This window comes from Cetorhinus maximus, chromosome 33, assembly GCF_964194155.1.
Source record: "Cetorhinus maximus chromosome 33, sCetMax3.hap1.1, whole genome shotgun sequence".
NCBI classification, from domain to species: Eukaryota; Metazoa; Chordata; class Chondrichthyes; order Lamniformes; family Cetorhinidae; genus Cetorhinus; species Cetorhinus maximus.
Window position 1 is genome coordinate 11,949,343 of NC_135911.1, and position 20,786 is coordinate 11,970,128.

At 49.3% G+C, this 20,786-nt stretch overlaps 1 protein-coding gene and 1 long non-coding RNA gene across 2 annotated transcripts in view; both read left to right on the top strand.

The window, feature by feature from the left end:
- The window catches only part of LOC144671601 (uncharacterized), a 48,598-nt gene extending 33,797 nt beyond the window's left edge, over positions 1–14,801 (top strand). The window contains exons 6-7 of the mRNA XM_078533617.1: positions 12,878–12,980; positions 14,010–14,801. Coding sequence (XP_078389743.1) covers positions 12,878–12,980; positions 14,010–14,232 — 326 coding nt within the window. The 3' untranslated portion in view covers positions 14,233–14,801. The remainder of the gene's footprint in view (positions 1–12,877; positions 12,981–14,009) is intronic.
- Positions 1–16,691, top strand: part of LOC144671634 (uncharacterized) — a 71,747-nt gene extending 55,056 nt beyond the window's left edge. Inside the window, exon 2 of the long non-coding RNA XR_013573973.1 lies at positions 16,568–16,691. This is a non-coding gene — a long non-coding RNA (uncharacterized LOC144671634). The remainder of the gene's footprint in view (positions 1–16,567) is intronic.
- Positions 16,692–20,786: the final 4,095 nt, after the last annotated feature.

The window sequence follows — 20,786 nt, forward strand, 5'->3', positions numbered from 1 at the left end:
AGGGAAAACCAGCAGAGTTCAGGTTATATTAAAAGAATCCAATACTTTGGACAAGTGTGTAAAGGAGCTGTTCAGGAGCACTGACCGGTTAAATTACACTCTACATCCTGGGTACCAATGGCAGCTGGAAAATGGGTCACAGGAGGTGCACGGTGGTAGAGTGTAGAGGAGAGGAGGCTCATAGGGGAAGCAATGGGCAAGAGCTGGACACTCCACAGGAGCTGTGCTGACCGACAGTGGGAGGGCCAGAGGATAAAGTTAGAGAATCCTGCAATAGTTCCTCCTCCCACTGTGTGGGGAGAGGCAGTGAGCACGGAGATGTGGATATTGAGTGAAACAAGGGAATCTGAGATGGCCTTCCCAGTGACTGAATCCTCCGATGCCTGGGTTAAGGGGGAGGTTTGAAAAGCGCAGGAACAAGTTGAACAACAACAAATTGCATTTATATAGCATCTTTATAGAACACCCAGAAGTGCTTCACAGGATTGATCAAACAAAATTTGAGACTGAGCCACACCAGGAGAAATTCAGACAGAAAGGTAAGTTTAAGGATAGTTTTAGGGACGGAATTCCGGAGCTTCGGGCCCCAGGCAGCCGAAGGCACGGCCACCAGTGATGGAAATCAGGGATCTGCAAAAGGCCATCATTAAAGGAGGCTACAGAGATAGGGAAGGTTGTAGGGCTGGAGGCAGTTCCAGAGATAGGGAGGGTTGAAGGGGCTGAGGGAGGTTCCAGAGATCGGGAGGGTTGTAGGGGTTGGGGCAGGGTTGTAGGGGCCGGAGGCAGTTTCAGAGCGAGGGAGGGTTGTCGGGGCTGGGGGAGGGTTCAAGGGGCTGGGAGAGGTTCCAGAGATAGGGAGGTTTGAGAGGCTGGAGCAAGTTAGGGATCGGGAGGGGTGAAAACGAGAATGAGAGTTCTTGAAAACAGGGATTGAACCATTACTGAACCGGTCAGTGAGGACAGGGGTTATCTCTAGACACAACAATTCTGATATCACAAAGTGTTTGTTGAGGGTTTCAGCAGCAGATGAAGTGAGGAAAGGACAGAAACAGGCGATGTGACAGAGGTGGAATTACACAGCCTGGGTGATGGATATTGGACCAGAAGCTCTGCTCAGGGTCAAACAGGAGTTCGAGCTTGTAAATACTCCAGTTCAGCCACGTACAGTGACCAGGGCGGGGGATGGAGTCAGCGACTGGGGAACAGAGCAAGGATCAGAGGATGGAGAAAAGTCAGCAGAGAGAGGGACAAGGAGCTTTTAAGTGTTGGCCGGTGAGTTGTTTGGTACAGGGATTAGTTGAATGTCTACTAACTGTGTGATAGAGGGAGCCTCAGATTCCTGCTCTTCACCTTCAGTTGATAAGAATATAAATTAGGAGGAGTAGGTCACACAGCCCCTTGGGCCTGCTCCACCATTCAACAAGGTCATGGCTGAACTTCTATCAATTTGGATCCCTTGGTGCACACAAATCCTATCAATCTCAGTCTTGAAGATACTCAGCGGCTGAGCACCCACAGCTCTCTGGGGTAGAGAATTCCAAAGATTCACCACCCTCTGAGTGAAGAAGTTTCTCCCCATCTCAGTCCAAAACGGCCGACCTCTTACGCTGAGACCGTGACCCAAAAGTTCTAGACTCTCCGGGCGGGGGCTGGGGCGGGTGGGGGGGGGGGGGGGGCAGAAACAACTGCTCAACAACAACTTGTCAAGGCCTTACAGAATATTGTGTTTCAATGAGATCCTCTCTCATTCTTCTAGACACCTGGGAATATTCTTCCATTCTGTCAATCTCCCTTACTAGGACAGCCTGCCGACTACCCAGGGATCAGTCTATTGAACGTTAGTTGCACCCGCTCCAAAGTAAGCGCATCTACTTCCTGAGGTAATGGGATAAAAACTACAGAATACTTCAGGTGTGATCTCACCAAATCCCGACATAATTGCAGCAAGATTTGCTCACTCTTATACTCCAACACCCTCACAGATCATGCATTGCTGTCATCGACACACCTGGTCACCTCTTCGAAAAATTCAATCAAATTGGTCAAACGTGACCTCCCCTTAACAAAACCATGCCAACTGTCCTTGATTAATCCCTGCCTCTCCAAGTGTAGATTAATTCTGTCCCTCAGAATTGCTTCCAGTAGTTTCCCCACCACTGAGGTTAGACTGACTGGCCTGTATTTCCCTGGTTTATCCCTTCCCCCATTCCTGAATAACGGTACCACATTGGCTGTCCTCCAGTCCTCTGGCACCTCTCCTGTGGCCAGAGAGGTATTGAAAATTATTGCCAGCGCCCTTGCTATCTTCTCCCTTGCCTCACTCAACAGCCTGGGATACATTTCATTCAGGCCTGGAGATTAATCTTCTTTCAAGCCTTCCAGGCCACTTAGAACCTCCTCCCTTTCTATGCTAATTTCTTTAATTATATCACAGTCCTTCCACCCGATTTCCATACCCATGTCGTCCCTCTCACTTGGGAACACTGACACAAAGTATTCATTTAGAATCCTACCTACGTCTTCAGGCTCCACACACAAATTACCACGACGGTCCTTAATGGGCCCTACTCTTTCCCTAGCTATCCTCTTAGTCTTAATGTACTTGTAAAATAACTTTGGATTTTCCTTTATTTTACCTCCAATGATTTTTCTTGCCCCTTTTTGCTGTCCTAATTTTCTTTTTAAGTTTCCCCACCCCCCTCCCCCCACAGCTCACACATTCTATACTCCTCTAGGGCTTCTGCTGTTTTGAGCCCTTGGTATCTATCATAAGCCTCCCTTTTTCTCTTTATCCAACATCCCTTGACATTCAGGGTGCCCTGGATTTGTTAGTCCCACCCTTTGTCTTTACTGGAATTTGTTGGCCCTGTACTCTCACTCTTTCTTTCTTGAATGAGTCCCACTGTTCTGATGCAGATTTACGTAAAAGTAGCTACTCCCAGTCCACTCTGGCCAAATCATGCCTGATCTTATTAAAACCGGCCTTCCCCCAATTTAGAACTCTGATTTCTGGCCCATCCTTGTCATTTTCCACAACAAGCTTGAATCTAACAGAGTTAAGATCACTATCTACAAAATGCTCCCCCACTGATACCTCTACCACTTGCCCGGCTTCATTCCCTAAAATTAAGTCCAGGACCGCCCCCTCTCTTGTAGGACCTTCTACGTACTGGCTTAAAAAGCTCTCCTGGATGCATTTTAAGAATTGCGCTCCCTCTAAACCTATCACACTGACTAACCCAGTTAATGTTGGGGAAGTTGAAATCCCTCACGATTACTGCCCTATTATTTTTACACTTCTCTGAAATTTGGCTACATATCTGCTCTTCTATTTCTCTGACTGTTTGGGGGCCTATAGTACACTCCCAGCAATGTGATTGCTCTTTTTTTCTTTTTAAGTTCTACCCATATGGCTTCATTTGAGGAGCCTTCTAAAATGTCATCCCTCCTTACTGCTGTAATCGATTCCTAGATCAATATTGCGATACCCCTTCTTCTTTTACCTCTTTTCCCTGTCTCGCCTCAAGACCCAATATCCTGGAATATTAAGCTGCCAATCCTGCTCCTCTCTTTACCATGTCTCTGTGACAGCAATGACATCATACTTCCATGTGTTAATTTGCGACCTCAACTCACCTGCCTTATTCACCTCACCATCTCCTGGATAAACCCCTTTAATACAGGAACCAGACTCTGGGTTTATTCTCACTGAACTCCTTTAAGACAGGAACAAGACTCTGGGTTTATCTGACTGAACCCCTTTAATACAGGAACCAGACTCTGGGTTTATCTGACTGAACCCCTTTAATACAGGAACCAGACTCTGGGTTTATCTGACTGAACCCCATTAATACAGGAATCAGACTCTGGGTTTATCTGACTGAACCCCTTTAATACAGGAACCAGACTCTGGGTTTATCTGACTGAACCCCTTTAATACAGGAACCAGACTCTGGGTATATCTGACTGAACCCCTTTAATACAGGATCCAGACTCTGGGTTTATCTGACTGAACCCCTTTAATACAGGATCCAGACTCTGGGTATATCTGACTGAACTCTCTGTTTTTATCTGTGATTTATCCACCCGCTCTTGGTTGCTACAGGAGGGGGTTTTCAGTCCCGAGTCACTGTGGGATTGTTTATTTGGTATATAATTTAGCTGAAAGCCACATATCTCTGGCTGCTCGGATATTTCAGTCTTTGCTGCGGTTTTCTCACTGCAGCGGGTGTTTTTCCTGGTTTATTCAGTGGAGCGGCTGCGCCCAGAAAGAGAGAATGAAACAAACGAGTTAAGTGGTTAAAGGGAGGGACTGAACGCTCTGTAGTTTTACGTTGTCTCGATTGAGACAGTGACTGAGTCTTTGTCTTTTATACACTTGCTATTGGCGGATTTATAAACCCAGTGTCCAATCCCCAATCAGAATGGAATGACGACGAAACCGCCTCTTTTGCTGTGATTGGTTAATTCATTTGCTGTTGTTTGTGCCAAGAAATAACCCGAGGGAGGTTTCCGCTCACTGGAACTGGATCCACCTAATGACGTCAGCAGCAGCCTGGACTGTCCCATTGTCACAGTGAGTTAGGGGGGGGGAGTGAGGAATAATGACCCAGTCTCTGTCAGGAAAAGCCGGGGTAAAAGCTGCTTTTATCCTGTGGGGATTAGATTGAATCTACAATCCCGGTGCCGGCTCCCGGGGAACTGTTCACTTCAGCCCCGGGGGGAGAGGGAGGAGAGTCTGGGAACGATCCCCCCCCCTGTCTGAATGGAGCCGGACACAGGCCCCGCCTCTTTCCCATTCGGCCCAGTGGATGTGTCTCTTCTCTTGTCTCCCTGTCCCCGGCTCTGAGCGGATCCCTCTCTCGGGGAATGGATGGAAAGGAGCTGCAGGTACTGTCAGTGTCTCACACCCGGGGGGAGGGAGGGGGATCCGGGGGGAAACTTTCCTTTATCTTCACCGGGATTTAACTCTTTATCCGGGGGGGGGGGGGAAATGGATGGAAAAGGAGCTGCGGGTCCCTCAGTGAAAACCGGAGCGGGGACCGGGAGTGGGAGCCGGGACCGGGAGTGGGAGTGGGGACCGGGAGTGGGAGCGGGGACCGGGCGGTTCCTCCTGCTGATACCGGATTAAACTGTTAGGTTTGGAGCGGGAACGGGATTAGCTAAAAACGACATCGAGAGAAAATGGCCGCAGCAAACGTGAAGATTCTGATTGACAGGGCCTCCCGGCAGCTGATTGGATCTGGTTTGTGTTGGGCGGGGTGAACTCTGATTGACAGGGCGTCCCGGCAGCTGATTGGATCCTGTTTTGTGCTGGGCGGTTTGAACGCTGATTGACAAGGGCGACATCGCAGCGGATTGAATCCTGATTTGTGTTGGGCGGGGTGAACGCTGATTGACAGGGCTACCTGGCGGCAGATTGGATGCTGATTTGTGTTGGGCGGGGTGAACGCTGATTGACAGGGCGACGTAGCAGCTGATTGGATGCTGATTTGTGTTGGGCGTGGTGAACGCTGATTGACAGGGCTACCTAGCGGCCGATTGGAACCTGATTTATGCTGGGCGGGGTAAGCGCTGATTGACAGGGCGATCCGGCAGCTTTTTGTCTCTGGGTGGGTGGATGACGTCATCTGTTTGAGTCTGTTAAATTGGAAAATTCTGGAAACACTGAGCAGATCAGGAGGGAAACAGTTAATGATTCCAGTTTAATGTTGATGCTTTCAGAGCTGTTCCGTTTTCAGTTTAAACTTGCAGCATCTGCAGTATTTTTGCTTTTATTATAACAAGTTTTCTTTCTCTTCTGTTCCCAGTCCCACTTTCTTCAATAAAACCTCCCAAAGCCACAACCTCCAGCCTCCCCGAGAAGGACAAGGGCAGCAGGAGCCTGGGAACAGCATCACCTCCAAGCTCCCCTCCCAGTCACACACACACCGCCTCGACTTGGAGATATACCGGCCGTTCCTTCATCGTCACTGGGTCAAGATCCTGGAACTGCCTCCCTAACGGCTCCGTGGGAGCCCCTTCACCACACGGGGCTGAAACGGTTGAAGAAGGCGGCCCATCACCACCTTCTCAAGGGGCGTCTCGGGATGGACAATAAATGTTGGCTTCGCCAAAGACGCTCCCATCTCAATAATTAATATATCATTGTAAAGATTCCTTTTACGTCCAGTATATTGTGCTTCATAAGGAATATTTTTTATATGGACAAGTCCTTATCCAGACTAACAATTTGCTACCAGGAGTGTCTGGGTAGATACAATGGGTGATGGGTTGATTTCCACTTCAATCAGACACCAGTTCCCAGCTGGATTTAACCCAGTATCAGAGACTGGAATTCTCACCGACGCTCACCGGGGTAGAGGGAACAAGGGATTGGAAGCGGCAAGGGATTGTAATAAAGCGGGAAAAAAGTGTCTGGTGAAAAAGCCACAGTCATGAGGATGTTCAGTGCGTCTCGGACACTGAACCAAGACCAACAGCAACTAAATGGAGTCATGAATGTGTCCTTGCTACTGAAGTAAACTCAGTCACAACAATGAGGATGTTCCAGTTTATCTTGGAAGTGTGGATGCCATTAAGTCTTGTGTCATGATGCCACACAGACAGTGAAACATGTTCCGAATCGTAGCGACATGAGGAGAGACCCCCAACCAGCAGTTCAACGTATCTCAGACAGGTAAGTTCCAATTTCAGTTTTCTCCCATCACTTCATGATGATTCCAACATTAAAGACAGACCTGTGTTTATATTGCATCTTTCCTGGTAATCTACAGCTCTGCTAGGGATGTTGGTTGATGGCCAAATAAACCAGGAGGAAGTCACCTATTCCACTTCCAGTACTGGCTGTAGGATCACTTACATCCATGGGAGAGGGCAAAAGGGACCCTCAGTTTAATGTCTCGACTAAAAGACAGAACTTCCAATAGTGCAGCAGTTCCTCAGTGCCGCAGTGGGAATGTCAGCATTTTTTTGAGCTCAGGTCTGTGGTGTGGGTTTTGAACCTCACTGTTCATGGACAGGGACGTGCTGTCTTTTGGACAGGACGTTGAACCATAGGATCATATATGTTTCAGTCAAGTTATCTCTCAGTCTAAAATCCAGCAGATACATGCCTAATGTGTCCAGCTTTTCCTCATAAAACAACCAATGCATTCCAGGTATTAGTCTGGTAAACCTTCTCTGAACTGCTTCCAACACATTTACATCCTTCCTTAAACTGGAGCATAACCTCCCTACTTTTATATTCAGTTCACCTCACATTGTCTTCGCGTTCCTAATTACTTGCTGTACCTGCATACTAGCCTTTTGTGATTCATGCACTAGGACACCCAGATCCCTCCATCTAAGCTCTGCAATCTCTCACTGCTTAGATAATATGCTTTTTCATTTTTCCAGCCAAAATGGACAGTTCACATTTGCCCACATTATACTCCATTTGCCAGATCTTTGCTCAATCACTTAACCTATCTATGTCCCCTTCACAACTTACTTCATCAGCAAATTTAGCAGCCATACCTCCTGTCTCTTCATCCAAGTCATTTATATAAATTGTGAAAAGTTGAGGCCCCAGCACTATTCCCTGTGGCACACCACTCGTTTCATCCCACCCATTTATTAATGTGGCAATCACCTTGATAAAAACAATTGCTAGTTAAACAGGTGATGGCCATTGATTATCCCATCTAAATAGAATAGAAAGATACAGCTGGAACACTGTGTGGTAGCATTGAGGAGTTATCTTGAAAAATAAACCAGCTTGAACTAAAGGGCCACAGCCTGGATTAATTCCATCAGGCCCCAAGGATTTGTCAGCACACAACTCTAACAATTTTTTCACTACCGTTTCATTGGTGATTGTAATTTTCCTGAGTTCCTCTCTCCCTTTTCCTGATTTACAGCTATTTCTGGGATGTTACTTGTATCCCCCGTAGTGAAGACTGATACAAAATCTGTTCAATTCATCTGCCATCTCCTTACTTCCCATTATTAATTCCCCAGACTCGTTTTCTATAGGACCAATGCTCACTCTGTTAATTCTTTTCTTATTTAGGCATCTATAGGAACTCTGGCTATCTGTATTCATATTTCTAACTAGCTTTCTCTCAGACTCTTAATTTTCCTTCCTTATTAACCTGTTTGTCATTCTTTGTTTTCTATATTCTGCCCAATCTTCTGAGCTGCCACCCATCTTTGCGCAATTATGATTTTTCTTGAAGTTTGATACTGTCTTTAACTCTTTTAGTTAACCATGGTTGCTGTGTCCTCCCCTTGGAATTTTTCTTTCTCATTGGAATGTATTTATTTTGTGTATTCTGAAATGTCCCTTCAAATATCTGCCACTGCATCTCTACTGACATATCCCTTAGCCTTATTTTCCAGTCCACTTTAACTAGCTCTGTTTTCATTCCCAAATAATTGCCCGTATTTAAGTTTAAAATACTAGCCTTGGACCCACTCTTCTCTCCCTCAAACTGAATGTAAACTTCAATCATATTATGATCACTGCCACCTAAGGGTGTCTTCACTATGAGGATAACAATTTATCCTATCTTGTTGCACAATACCAGGTCTAGTATAGCCTGCTCTGTGGTTGGCTCCGGAACATGCTGTTCTCAGAAACTTTCCCAAAAACTTTCTTTGAACTCCTCATCTAGGCTACCTTTGCCCATCTGATTTTTTTTCCAGTCTATATGTGGATTAAAATGTCCCCATGTGCCATTCTGACAAGCTCCCATTATTTCCTCCTTTAAATTCCATCCTACTGTGTGGTCACTGTTAGGGAGCCTGTACACCACTCCCACAAATGACTTCTTGCCTTTATCATTTCTCATCTCGACCCACACCGTTTCTACATCCTGGTTTCCTGAATTTAGCACAATAGTGAGGGATGACCTATTACTGCAATTAATTAACAGAGCCACCCCTCCACCTTTTCCTAGCTTCCTGTCCATCTTAAATTTCATGAGCCCTTTAATATTCAGGTCCCAATCTGTCATCCTGCAGCTATGTCTGTAACGTGGTCATGTGATCAGACCTGGAGGAGTACATCCAACCAGAGCTGGTGTTCCAGCTGCCCTTTAGTGTGATGTTACCCACGCTCACTATTTGAGTAAATAAATGGATGACTGCCTTTAGATCTACAGTGTGAGTGGTGACTGAAAATCGTGCAACATAGGAGTTCATTCAGCCCATCGTGCTGCCTCTGAGGAAGAGCTACTCAATTAATCCCAGTCCCCTTCTCTTTTCCCACAGTTCTGCAGATTTCTTTCCCCATTCAGGTGTTTATCCAACTTTCAAAAACTCTAATTGAAAGAGCATTTTTAGCCTTGTTAAATCTCAACTTTGGAGCTTCATAAAACCAAATTTGGCCCTGAGCCACATTAGGAACAGGTGACCAAAAGCTCAGTCAGAGGTCGGTTTTAAGGCTCATCTTCAACAAGGACAGACAGTGTCGAAGAGGTTTAGAGAGGGAGTCCCAGAGCTTAGCGCCCAGGCAGCTGAAGGCACGGCTGCCATTAGTGGAGCGATGGAAAACGGGGGATGCTCCAGGGGCTTGAATTGGAGGAGCGCAGAGATCTCAGAGGGTTGTAGTGAAGGTTGCAGGTTACAATGACAGGGAGGGGCTGGAAGACAGTGGAGAGATGGGGAGGATTTGAGGTGTTGGAGAAAGTTAGAGATAAGGATGGTCGGAGGGACAAGAGGTTACAGAGATAGGGAGGCAATGAAAGGATTAGTAAGCAAGGATGAGAATATTAAAATTGAGACATTACTGGACCGGAGGCTAATGTATATCAGTGAGCAACATGGGGGTGATGTGTGAAAGGGACTTGGTGTGGGTGTTAGGATATGATGGCGGCAGAGTTTTGGATGGGCTGGAGATTAGAGGGTGGAATGTGGGACACTGCCCAGGAGAACATTGGAATAGTTGAGTCTGGAAGTAATAAACGCAGACATGAGGGCTTCAGCAGTAGATTAGCTGAATGAGGGGAGATGCTTAAGTTAAATAGTGGATCTAATTCGCATTTGAACTGTAATGTTTTCTATTCCAGTTTGTCGAACCCCAGACCCAAGTGTAACTCCTGCAGTTGATCATCATAAACAACACAACACAACCGAAGGTAATACCGTGTGAAATTTTATAATGTTAGATGAGGTGTCAGCTGTGGTTCAGTGGCTTCAACACTCACCTGAGTCAGGTGGCCATGGGGCCAAATCCCCCTCCAATAGACATGGGGAAAATTGAGCACAACACCTCCTAGGGTAGTGCCAGAGGGCGCAGTGCCACTCCCTCTGGCTTCTCCCTGAGGGGCCATCTTTTTTATGGGATGAGAAACCCAGGTTTCCATTTGCCTTCTCTGGTGGATGTACATGATCCCAAATCTCCAGCACAAGCTGGGTTTAGTTGAAGGCCCTTAATGCCTGAGCTTTAACCTTCCCTCAGAAATGAAAGCAGTGATTTACTGGTCAGTGCTTCTTGTAAATCAAGCATCGCAGTGTAACCATGTGAAGCTTGGGATGTAATGTACCAGCAGGGAGGTTATATCTGTGGATAAATACTTACAATCTTTCCCTGGTGACTCGCCTGTGCCAGTTTCTGGGCTCCTTGGGGAGCAGGTTGTGCTGCCCTGTACCTACAAACGCAATGTCCCAGTCTCAGATTTACTGGTAATTTGGGGGACATCTCAGCATGAACATTTACACAAGTTCATCACTGGGAATGACGATTTGACAGGACAAGACCCATGGTTCAGAAACAGAACAAAACTGTTCAAAGATCAACTGGAACAGGGCAACTGGTTGGTTCTGATCTCTGACCTCAGGAAGTCTGACATGAACCAGTATCAGTGTCAGATTTACAGGAACACGAGTGTGGGCTATTATTGGGAGCAAACTGATCTTGGTCATCTCTCTAAGAGGTGAGAGGTTTCTGTTTCAGGTATTCTGTATTTAATCTCTGTATGGGTTCGGTTGTTCAGTGGTTATGTTACTTGACTAGTAATACAGAGACCTGGACTAATAATCCAGAGGATGAGAGTTCAAATCCCTCCATGGCACTTCCAGAATTTAAATTCAGTTTATTAAATAAAAATCTGGAAATATAAAGTTGGTTCCAATAAAAGTGACGCTGAAGCTGTTGGATTGTTGTAAAACCCCAACTGGCTCACGAATGTCCCTTTAGGGAAGGAAACCTGCCGTCCTTACCCAGTCTGGTCTCTATGTGACTCCAGTCCCACAATAACCTGGTTGACTTTTAACTGTCCTCTGACTTGCTCGGCCACATCAATCAGAATCAAACCATGAGAAAAAAAGAGACTAAAATTGAACAGATCACTGGATGTGACCCAGTTATGGAATCAGGAAACAACAAAGACCCACCCAGCCCAGTGGACTCTGCAATATCCCCTCCCTAACATCTGGGGACTAGTGTCCATGCTGGGAGAGCTGGGTGATATAGTCATACTCACTGATGGAAGGAGTTAACAGTGTTATCAAGCTGCCCTCCCTCAGCTGATGAATCAGTACTCCTGCATGTTGAATGCCACTTGGAGGAAGCACTGAGGGTAGCGAGGACACAGAATGTACTGAGTGAGGTCTTCAATGTCCATCACTAAGGCTGGGTCAGTAATAGCACCACTGACTGAGCAGACTGAGCCCTGAAGGACAGAGCTGTCAAACTGGGTGATGGAAGGAGTTAATGGAGCTATCAAGCTGCACTCACTCTCCAGCAAAGAGCTCTATCCATCTCCAGATGTTGGGGAGGTGGGGCCCATCGCACCTCTCAGGCAGCCTTTACAAGACCCAGTGCACTTGCCTTGAAAGTGTATCCCAGTAGACCCAGGATCCTGGGGGGATTCTCTCCACAGGGGGATGTAGGCTGCTGGGAATGATCCTGCTCAGGGTAACTCTGGAAAACTTCCATTCTACCCCCCCCCACAGTTAATGCAATCCTGTTGGATTTTTCACTTTGCCGACCCTGTTCCTGATCCTTCCCGATCAGTTTGACCCAAATCCCGTTCCTCCCAGGATGTGTTTCCCTAAAGCCCGATAGAGTCTTTGAACATTTCTGCAGTTTGTTTCACACACGATACTAAACACATGATGTTTTCTTTAGAACACACACAGGTACCAGGTAAATCTGTTTCTAAACTACTGCATGTGTTTTCAGCTCTTACATTTGAACATGCTGCAGAGACAGGTAGTAACATTAGAATGTTTGAAATGCTGTGTGATATTTCACCATAGAATGATGCTGTGAAAGTGAGTGGTGTGGGTCACTGTTACCTGTAACTGGCCCTTAAACTACTTGGAATTGTTATTTCTGTTTTCTGAATCTCACCTTCCTGTCCCTCAGATACAGAACTGAGGATTCCTGCTTCCCACTAGCATTAGTGTCTCTGGAATCCTGTGTGGAAAGTCTGGGTACAATTTTAACCGAACCCTCCTATTGGGAAACTGACGGGATTGTGTGTAACGCTGGTTGAAGTCAGTGGGGAGTAATATTGACCTGGGTGTAAATCAGTGTTCCACCCAATCCCGTGGCTTTCCTTTCCTGATTTAATTAAAATTCCCGCTCTATTTCAGCGGACTGTTGGGTTTAACTGGAGGGAGGTTGCTGCTGGTCAGTGTCCAGTTATGTCGATTGGAAAGCATGTATCCATCACATTGTGGGACAGTGTGTGTGTGCACGGAGTGTGGGGTGGCCTGGTGTGTGTGTGTGATTATTGGTATCTAACCTCCTACGTCCCTCCAGGACTAGAATTAACCAGGGATCTGTTTGTACTGGGGTTGGTTCTGAAACACTAGGTGCTGAAGGTCTCTGCTGTTAGTTTTGTGAGTGTGTCCCAGTCTGTTAATGTCTTCATTCTGTCCATAGATTCTGGACTCTCTACTGGAGCAAGAGTGGGATTGGGAATCGGAATTCCTGTTGTTCTTGTTGCTGTAATTGTGGTTTTCATATTCCAAACACGGCAAAGATGGTGAGTTCTAGAATGTTCCACAGCTCCCATTGTTAATTCCAGTTTAGTTTTATTACATTTAGTGTTGTGGAAATGTTGTGTACAGCGATACACTTTGAGCTGCCTGTGCTCATCTCTCTGGCCTCTTGACCATCCCCTGATTTCCATCACTCCACCATTGGCGGTCGTGATGTCAGCTGCCTGGGCCCTAAGCTCTGGAATTCCCTCCCTAAACCTCTCCTTTTCAGGCGCTCTTTAAAACCTACCACCTTTTGATCAAGACTTTGGTCACCTGTCCTAATATCTCCTTATGTGGCTCACGCTTTCCCCTGTCAGGCACCTTTGGACAATGAGGCTGCTATATAAATGCAAGTTCTTGCTCAATCTCAGCACCCTGTGACCCGGCCATCAGTGGTTTCCATCACTGGGGCAGCCATCTTGGATTTCCTTGTCTCCTTCAACATCCCCATCTCCCTGCCCACCTCTCGCCCACCCAGCGGTGGGGAGGGGAGATTATTACAGACTCTCTAACTCTGTCCTCTGTCTCTCCATCGCGATATTTCTGTGTCTGTTAACCTGTTTGGTCACTGCTGGATTGGGCTTGAGCACATCAAGGAATATCCTGTCCATCTGTGGCTCCTCTCAATCCTTCAGGATCAGTCTGGAGAGCCCGGACACTCCCAACCTCCTCGTGTCTGATCTGATCCCCATCATCTTCAGCTCAGTGTTAACCGAGATCCTCATCAATTCTTCTTCTTCTCCAATATTGAGGTGAGCTGGCATTTTTCTATTTGTCTGGTGCCTCGGTCAGCACAGCTCCTGTGGAGTGTCCAGCTCTTGCCCATTGCCTCCCCTATGAGCCTCCTCTCCTCTACACTCTGTGCTCCATCACCGTGCAGCTCCTGTGACCCATTTTCCAGCTGCTATTGGTACCCAGGATGTTGAGTGTAATTTAATCGGTCTGTGCTCCTGAACGGCTCCTTTACACACTTGTCCAAAGTGTTGGATTCTTTTAATGTCACCTGAACTCTGCTGGATTTTCTCTCCTAGGAATCGACACTCGAACAATCGAAATGAAGCATCTAAGGATGTTCCTTTGACAGGGGTGACCTGTCCAGGTGAAACACGGGGCCTTGTGACAACAGCACCTGAGCATCTGGATGGAGCGGCTGGAGAACAAAACCTTCTGGGGAACGGGACTGTCCAGCACCGACTGAGTTTCCCCAGCACTGAGCCTGTGTCAGGGAGGGGAAAATCAGTCCAGAATGGATGATTGTTACATATGAACGTATAACCCTCTGCGCTGTGGAGGCTCCCCCCCCAACACCACCACTGCCCTGCAGGGGCCAGCCCTCCCCCCATCACTCTCTCTCCCCCCCCCACAATGAGGCACCGTGGACTACGTGCTGAGGGATGTATTAGAGCTTGGGGGCAGCCGCCACAAAGGCGCAATGGGGAAAGGTCGCTGTCTAAGACCTTTCAGCTACAGTGCACCGAGGGGCTGGGAATTGTATAGACCCCTCGGGCTGTACGACTCAGACGGAAAGTGTACAGTGAACACTAAATATATCATCATTGTATTGAAACTCCTCAGAGTGTTAACATGATGTATGTCGATAAAGTGAATAGCTTTGCACTGTCTGACTCTCGGTAATGACCATATTGAAATGTCTGTAATATTGATTCCATTGAAACACCTCATGTCCTGTGTGGAAAAGTGGAATATGATTGCATTTTTTGTGATGGCCATTTCGAAATGCCTTGTAATGTTTTTTCAAATACTTTATGAAAGTATATTGTTCCAAATAAAAATTTTGTATTTTATACCTTCAAAATGAAGTCAAAACAGGTCTGTGGGTCTGGATTTTTAATTTCATATGTTTCCCAGTTGGAGGGGATTCTGATCCTCCAGACAACCCTCAGAGAGAAATTTCTCATTTCTGTCTTAAATGGGCAACTCTTATTTTTAAACCATGAGCCCCAAGTTCTAGATTCTCCCACAAGAGGAAACATCCTCTCCACATCCACCCTGTCAAGACCCCTCAGGATCTTACTCTTCGAGTCTGTCCAACCCACCCATTCCAGGTATTGGTCTGGTAAACCTTCTCTGAACTGCTTCCAACGCATTTACATCCTTTCTTAAATAAGGAGACCGTTCAGTGCTTCCTTTTGGAGATCATAGTTCAGGATTGAAATCAGAATCACTTCCCACTGACCGTGAGTCCTTGTCACCAACTTGTCATCAGTGAGTCTGAGATGATAATTTCAGAATGTCCAAATCAACAGGAGATCAGGAAGAGGAATTGACCAATTTGGTATTTTAGGGACATTTATTTATTACACTCAATGAGTTCAATAATGTATTGGTACTTACAATTATATTTTGGACACTATTAAGTTTATGCAAAAGTTCCCTGCCTTCCATGATCTTTACTGTCATCAGTGTAGAACATGATCTTGGAGAGTTTCCCAATGCAGCTGCAGTTGGTGGCTTTGGCTTGGTGGGTGCGGGGGGTGGGATTAAGAGGTTTGGGACTCTCCCTGGATGAACATCCTGTGTCACCAGCTGCTCTCCTTTGGTGGCTCAGGTCAATTCTTCCACAGGACCTCCACGCCTAGAATCGGGGAGAGATTGGTGCCTTCTCTCCACCCAGAAACTGAACTGGACTAGCCATATGAACACTGTGGCTTCAAGAGCAGGACAGGGGCTGGGAATCCTGCGGCAAGTAACTCACCTCCTGACTCCCCAAAGTCTGTCCACCATCTACAAGGCACAAGTCAGGAGTCTCTGATGGAAACTCTCCACTTGCCCTGGATGAGTGTAGCTCCCACAACACTCGAAGCTTGACACCATCCAGGACAAAGCAGCCCGCTTGATGGCACCCCTTTTACAAATATTCACTCTCTCCACTACCGACGCACATTTGCAGCAGTATGTACCATCTACAAGATGCATTGGAGAAACTCTGTAACCTCTTCCAACCCTGTATAACCCTCCCTATCCTTGTACCCTCCTGCAGCCCCTACAACTGTCCCTATCCCTTTAACCTCCTCCAGCCCTACAAACCTCCCTATCTCTTTAACCTCTTCCAGCCCCCTATAACCCTCCCTATCTCTGTAAACTCTTCCAACCCCTATAACCCTTCCTATCTCTATAACCTCCTCCAGCCCCTGCAACCCTCCCTATCTTTGTAACCTCCTCCAGCCCCTACAACCGTCCCTATCTCTGTAACCTCCTCCAGCCCCTACAACTGTCCCTATCCCTTTAACCTCCTCCAGCCCATACAAACCTCCCTATCTCTGTAACCTCTTCCAACCCCCTATATCCCTCCCTATCTCTGTAAACTCTTCCAACCCTTATAACCCTCTCTTTCTCTGTAACTTCCTCCAGCTTCTGTAACCCTCCCTATCTCTGTAACCTCTTCCAGCCCCAACAACCCTCCAAAATCTCTGCGCTCCTTTCAGCCCCTTGAGCATCCCCCGATTCCCATCGCTCCAACATTGGCGGCCGTGCCTTCAGCTGCCTGGGGTCCTAAGCTCTGGAATTCTTTTCCTAATCCTCTATCTCCCTTCCTTTAAGATGCCCCTTAAAAACTTCATTGTCTAAGCTTTTAGTCCCTAGTATCTGCTTAGGTGGCTCTGGATCAACTTTTGACTCATTTACAAAACCCTGATGTGCATAGGGGAACTTTTTTGCAGTATTAATGGCGCTATATAAATGCAAGTTGTTTTCTGTTGTTGTTCCTGTATTAAAGGGGTTCAGCCATTAGATGGCGCTGCTCATCCAAGTTTAAAACTGAGCAGCGGCGCCATCAGGTGGGCAAAGGGCGGTATTGCAGAGACAACTTCAGCAACTTTCAAAACACAGACTTGCATTTCTCTGGCGCCTTCACCTTCCCAGGATGGCTAAAGCTTTTCACAGCCAATTAAGTACTTTTCCAAAAGTATGTTCGCTGTAGTAATGTAGGAAACGTGGCGGCCAATTTTCGGACAGCAAGCTCCCACAAACATCAATGTGATAATGACCCAGATCATGTTTTTTTAGTGATGTTGGTTGAGGGGTAAATATTGGCCCCAGGACACCGGGGAGACCTTCCCCCTGCTCTTCTTCCAAATAGTGGCTGTGGGATCTTTTACACGCACTAAGGAGGCAGATGGGGATCTCGGTTTAAAATTTCACCTGAAGGCCAGCATCTCCTTTGGCACCGACCCTCCGACAGCGCGGCACCCCCTCAGTGTTGATGGGGGGCAGCGGGTTTGGAGAGGGACCGGGAGGTAGGGGGCTGGTTGGAGAGGAACCAGGGTCATGGGGTGGGGAGAGGAAGCAAGGACAGATGGCGGGGGGGAAGAGAAGGAGTGGGGGGTGGGGAGAGAGGGAGTTGGGGGGGGAGAGAGGGAATGGGGGGGGAAAGAGGGAGTGGGGGGGGAAGAGAGGGAGTTGGGGGGAGAGAGGGAGTGGGGAAGGGAGGGAGTGGTGGAAGAGGGGCTGTTGGGGTGAAGAGTGGGAGTGGGGGGGAAGAGAGGGAGTGGGGGAAGAGGGGCTGTTGGGGTGAAGAGAGGGAGTGGGGGGGAAGAGAGGGAGTGGGGGGGTGAAGAGAGGGAGTTAGTGGAGGAGAGGGAGTGGGGGAAGAGGGGGAGTGGGGGGAGAAGAGAGGGAGTGGGGGAAGAGAGGGAGTGGGGGAAGAGAGGGAGTGGGGGGAAGAGAGGGAGTGGGGGGGAAGAGAGGGAGTGGGGGGGAAGAGAGGGAGTGGGGGGAAGAGAGGGAGTGGGGGAAGAGAGGGAGTGGGGGGGAAGAGAGGGAGTGGGGGAAGAGAGGGAGTGGGGGAAGAGAGGGAGTGGGGGGAAGAGAGGGAGTGGGGGGGAAGAGGGGGTGTGGGGGGAAGAGAGGGAGTGGGGAAGGGAGGGAGTGGGGGAAGAGAGGGAGTGGGGGGAAGAGAGGGATTGGGGGAAGAGAGGGAGTGGGGGGAAGAGAGGGAGTGGGGGGGAAGAGAGGGAGTGGGGGTGAAGAGAGGGAGTGGGGGGGAAGAGAGGGAGTGGGGGAAGGGAGTGAGTGGGGGAAGAGAGGGAGTGGGGGGGAAGAGAGGGAATGGGGGAAGAGAGGGAGTGGGGGGGAAGAGAGGGAGTGGGGCTGAAGAGAGGGAGTGGGGGGGAGAGGTAGTGTGGGAAGAGAGGGAGTGGGGGGGAAGAGGGGGAGTGGGGGAAGAGAGGGAGTGGGGGGAAGAGAGGGAGTGGGGGGGAAGAGAGGGAGTGGGGCTGAAGAGAGGGAGTGGGGGGGAGAGGTAGTGTGGGAAGAGAGGGAGTGGGGGGGAAGAGGGGGAGTGGGGGAAGAGAGGGAGTGGGGGGAAGAGAGGGAGTGGGGGGGAAGAGAGGGAGTGGGGGGGAAGAGAGGGAGTGGGGGAAGAGAGGGAGTGGAGGGGAAGAGAGGGAGTGGGGGGGAAGAGAGGGAGTGGGGGGGAAGAGAGGGAGTGAGGTGAAGAGAGGGAGTGGGGGAAGAGAGGGAGTGGAGGGGAAGAGAGGGAGTGGGGGGGAAGAGAGGGAGTGAGGTGAAGAGAGGGAGTGGGGGGAAGAGAGGGAGTGGAGGGGAAGAGAGGGAGTGGGGGGGACGAGAGGGAGTGGGGGCTAAGAGAGGGAGTGGGGGGGAAGAGAGGGAGTGGGGGAAGAGAGGGAGAGGGGGGTAAGAGAGGGAGTGGGGGGAAGTGAGGGAGAGGGGGGGAAGAGAGGGAGTGGGGGAGAAGAGATGGAGTGGGGGAAGAGAGGGAGAGGTGGGGAAGAGAGGGAGTGGGGGGAAGAGAGGGAGTGGGGGGGGAAGAGAGGGAGTGGGGGAAGAGAGGGAGAGGGGGGGAAGAGAGGGTGTGGGGGGAAGAGAGGGAGTGGGGGAAGAGACGGAGTGGGGGGGAAGAGAGGGAGTGTGGGAAGAGAGGGAGAGGGGGGGAAGAGAGGGTGTGGGGGGAAGAGAGGGAGTGGGGGGGAAGAGAGGGAGTGGGGGTGAAGAGTGTGAGTGGGGGGAAGAGAGGGAGTGGGGAAGGGAGGGAGTGGGGGGGAAGAGAGGGAGTGGGGGAAGAGAGGGAGTGGGGGGAAGAGAGGGAGTGGGGGGAAGAGAGGGAGTGGGGGGAAGAGAGGGAGTGGGGGTGAGGAGAGGGAGTGGGGGAAGAGAGGGAGTGAGGGGGAAGAGAGGGAGTGGGGAAGGGAGGGAGTGGGGGGGAAGAGGTGGAGTGGGGGGGGAAGAGGGGAAGTGTGGGGGGAAGAGGGGGAGTGGAGACTCTCTGTAATGACCATATTGAGATGTCTGTAATATTGATTCCATTGAAACACCTCATGACCTGTTTGGAAAAGTGGAATATGATTGGCCATCACAAAACATGCATTTTGAAATGCCCCCTCAGTACTGACCCTCCGACAGCACGGAGCCCCCTCAGTGTCGACCCTCCGACAGCGCGGAGCCCCCTCAGTACTGACCCTCCGACAGCGCGGAGCCCCCTCAGTACTGACCCTCCGACAGCGCGGAGCCCCCTCAGTGTCGACCCTCCGACAGCGCAGAGCCCCTTCAGTACTGACCCTCCGACAGCGCGGAGCCCCCTCAGTACTGACCCTCTGACAGCGCGGAGTCCCCTCAGTACTGACCCTCCGACAGCGCGGAGCCCCCTCAGTACTGACCCTCCGACAGCGAGGAGCCCCCTCAGTACTGACCCTCCGACAGCGCGGAACCCCTCAGTACTGACCCTTCGACAGCGCGGAGCTCCCTCAGTGTCGACCCTCCGACAGCGCGGAGGCCCCTCAGTACTGACCCTCCAACAGCGCGGAGCTCCCTCAGTACTGACCCTCCGACAGCGCGGAGCCCCCTCAGTACTGACCCTCCGACAGCGCGGAGCCCCCTCAGTACTGACCCTCCGACAGGAGAATGTGTTAATAGCAGAACGAGGGTTTCCAGTCGGTGAAAGAACAACATGGAAGAAGTGACAGATGATCCTTTGGGGTGGGGAGAGGGGACATTGGAAGCGAGAAGGATAGCAAGTGGGGTAAAAAAGGGAATAAATCAATGAATAAAAATGAGCTAAAACAATAAAAGCACTTTCATGACTGGAAGTTGTTGAACTCCATGTTAAGTTTGCTGTTTCTCCAGTTTGCTGTACTGCTTTGGTGGCTCGGGTCAATTCTTCCACAAGTCCTCCAACCCTGGAATTGGGGAGAAATTGGTGCCTTCTCTCCACCCAGAAACTGAACTGGACTAGCCATATAAACACTGTGGCTACAAGAGCAGGCCAGGGGCTGGGAATCCTGCAGTGAGTAACTCACCTCCTGACTCCCCAAAGCCTGTCCACCATCTTCAAGGCACAAGTCAGGAGTCTCTGATGGAATATTCCCCACTTGCCCTGGATGAGTGCAGCTCCCACAACACTCAAGAAGCTCAACACCATCCAGGACAAAGCAGCTCCGCTTGATTGGCACCCCATCCACAAATGTTCACTTTCTCCACCACCGACGCACTGTAGCAGCAGTGTGTGTACCATCTACAAGATGTACTGGAGAAACTCACCAAGGCTCCTTACACAGCACCTTCCAAACCCACCACCATTACCATCTAGAAGGACAAGGGCATCAGATAGATGGGAACACCACCACCTGGAAGTTCCCCTCTAAGCCACTCACCGTCCTGACTTGCAAATCCATCGGCCGTTCCTTCACTGTCGCTGGGTCAAAATCCTGGAGCTCCCTCCCTGACAGCACTGTGGGTGTTCCTACACCACATGGACTGCAGCAGTTCAAGGAGGCAGCTCATCACCACCTTCTAAAGGGGCAATTAGGGATGGGCAATAAATGCTGCCCGGC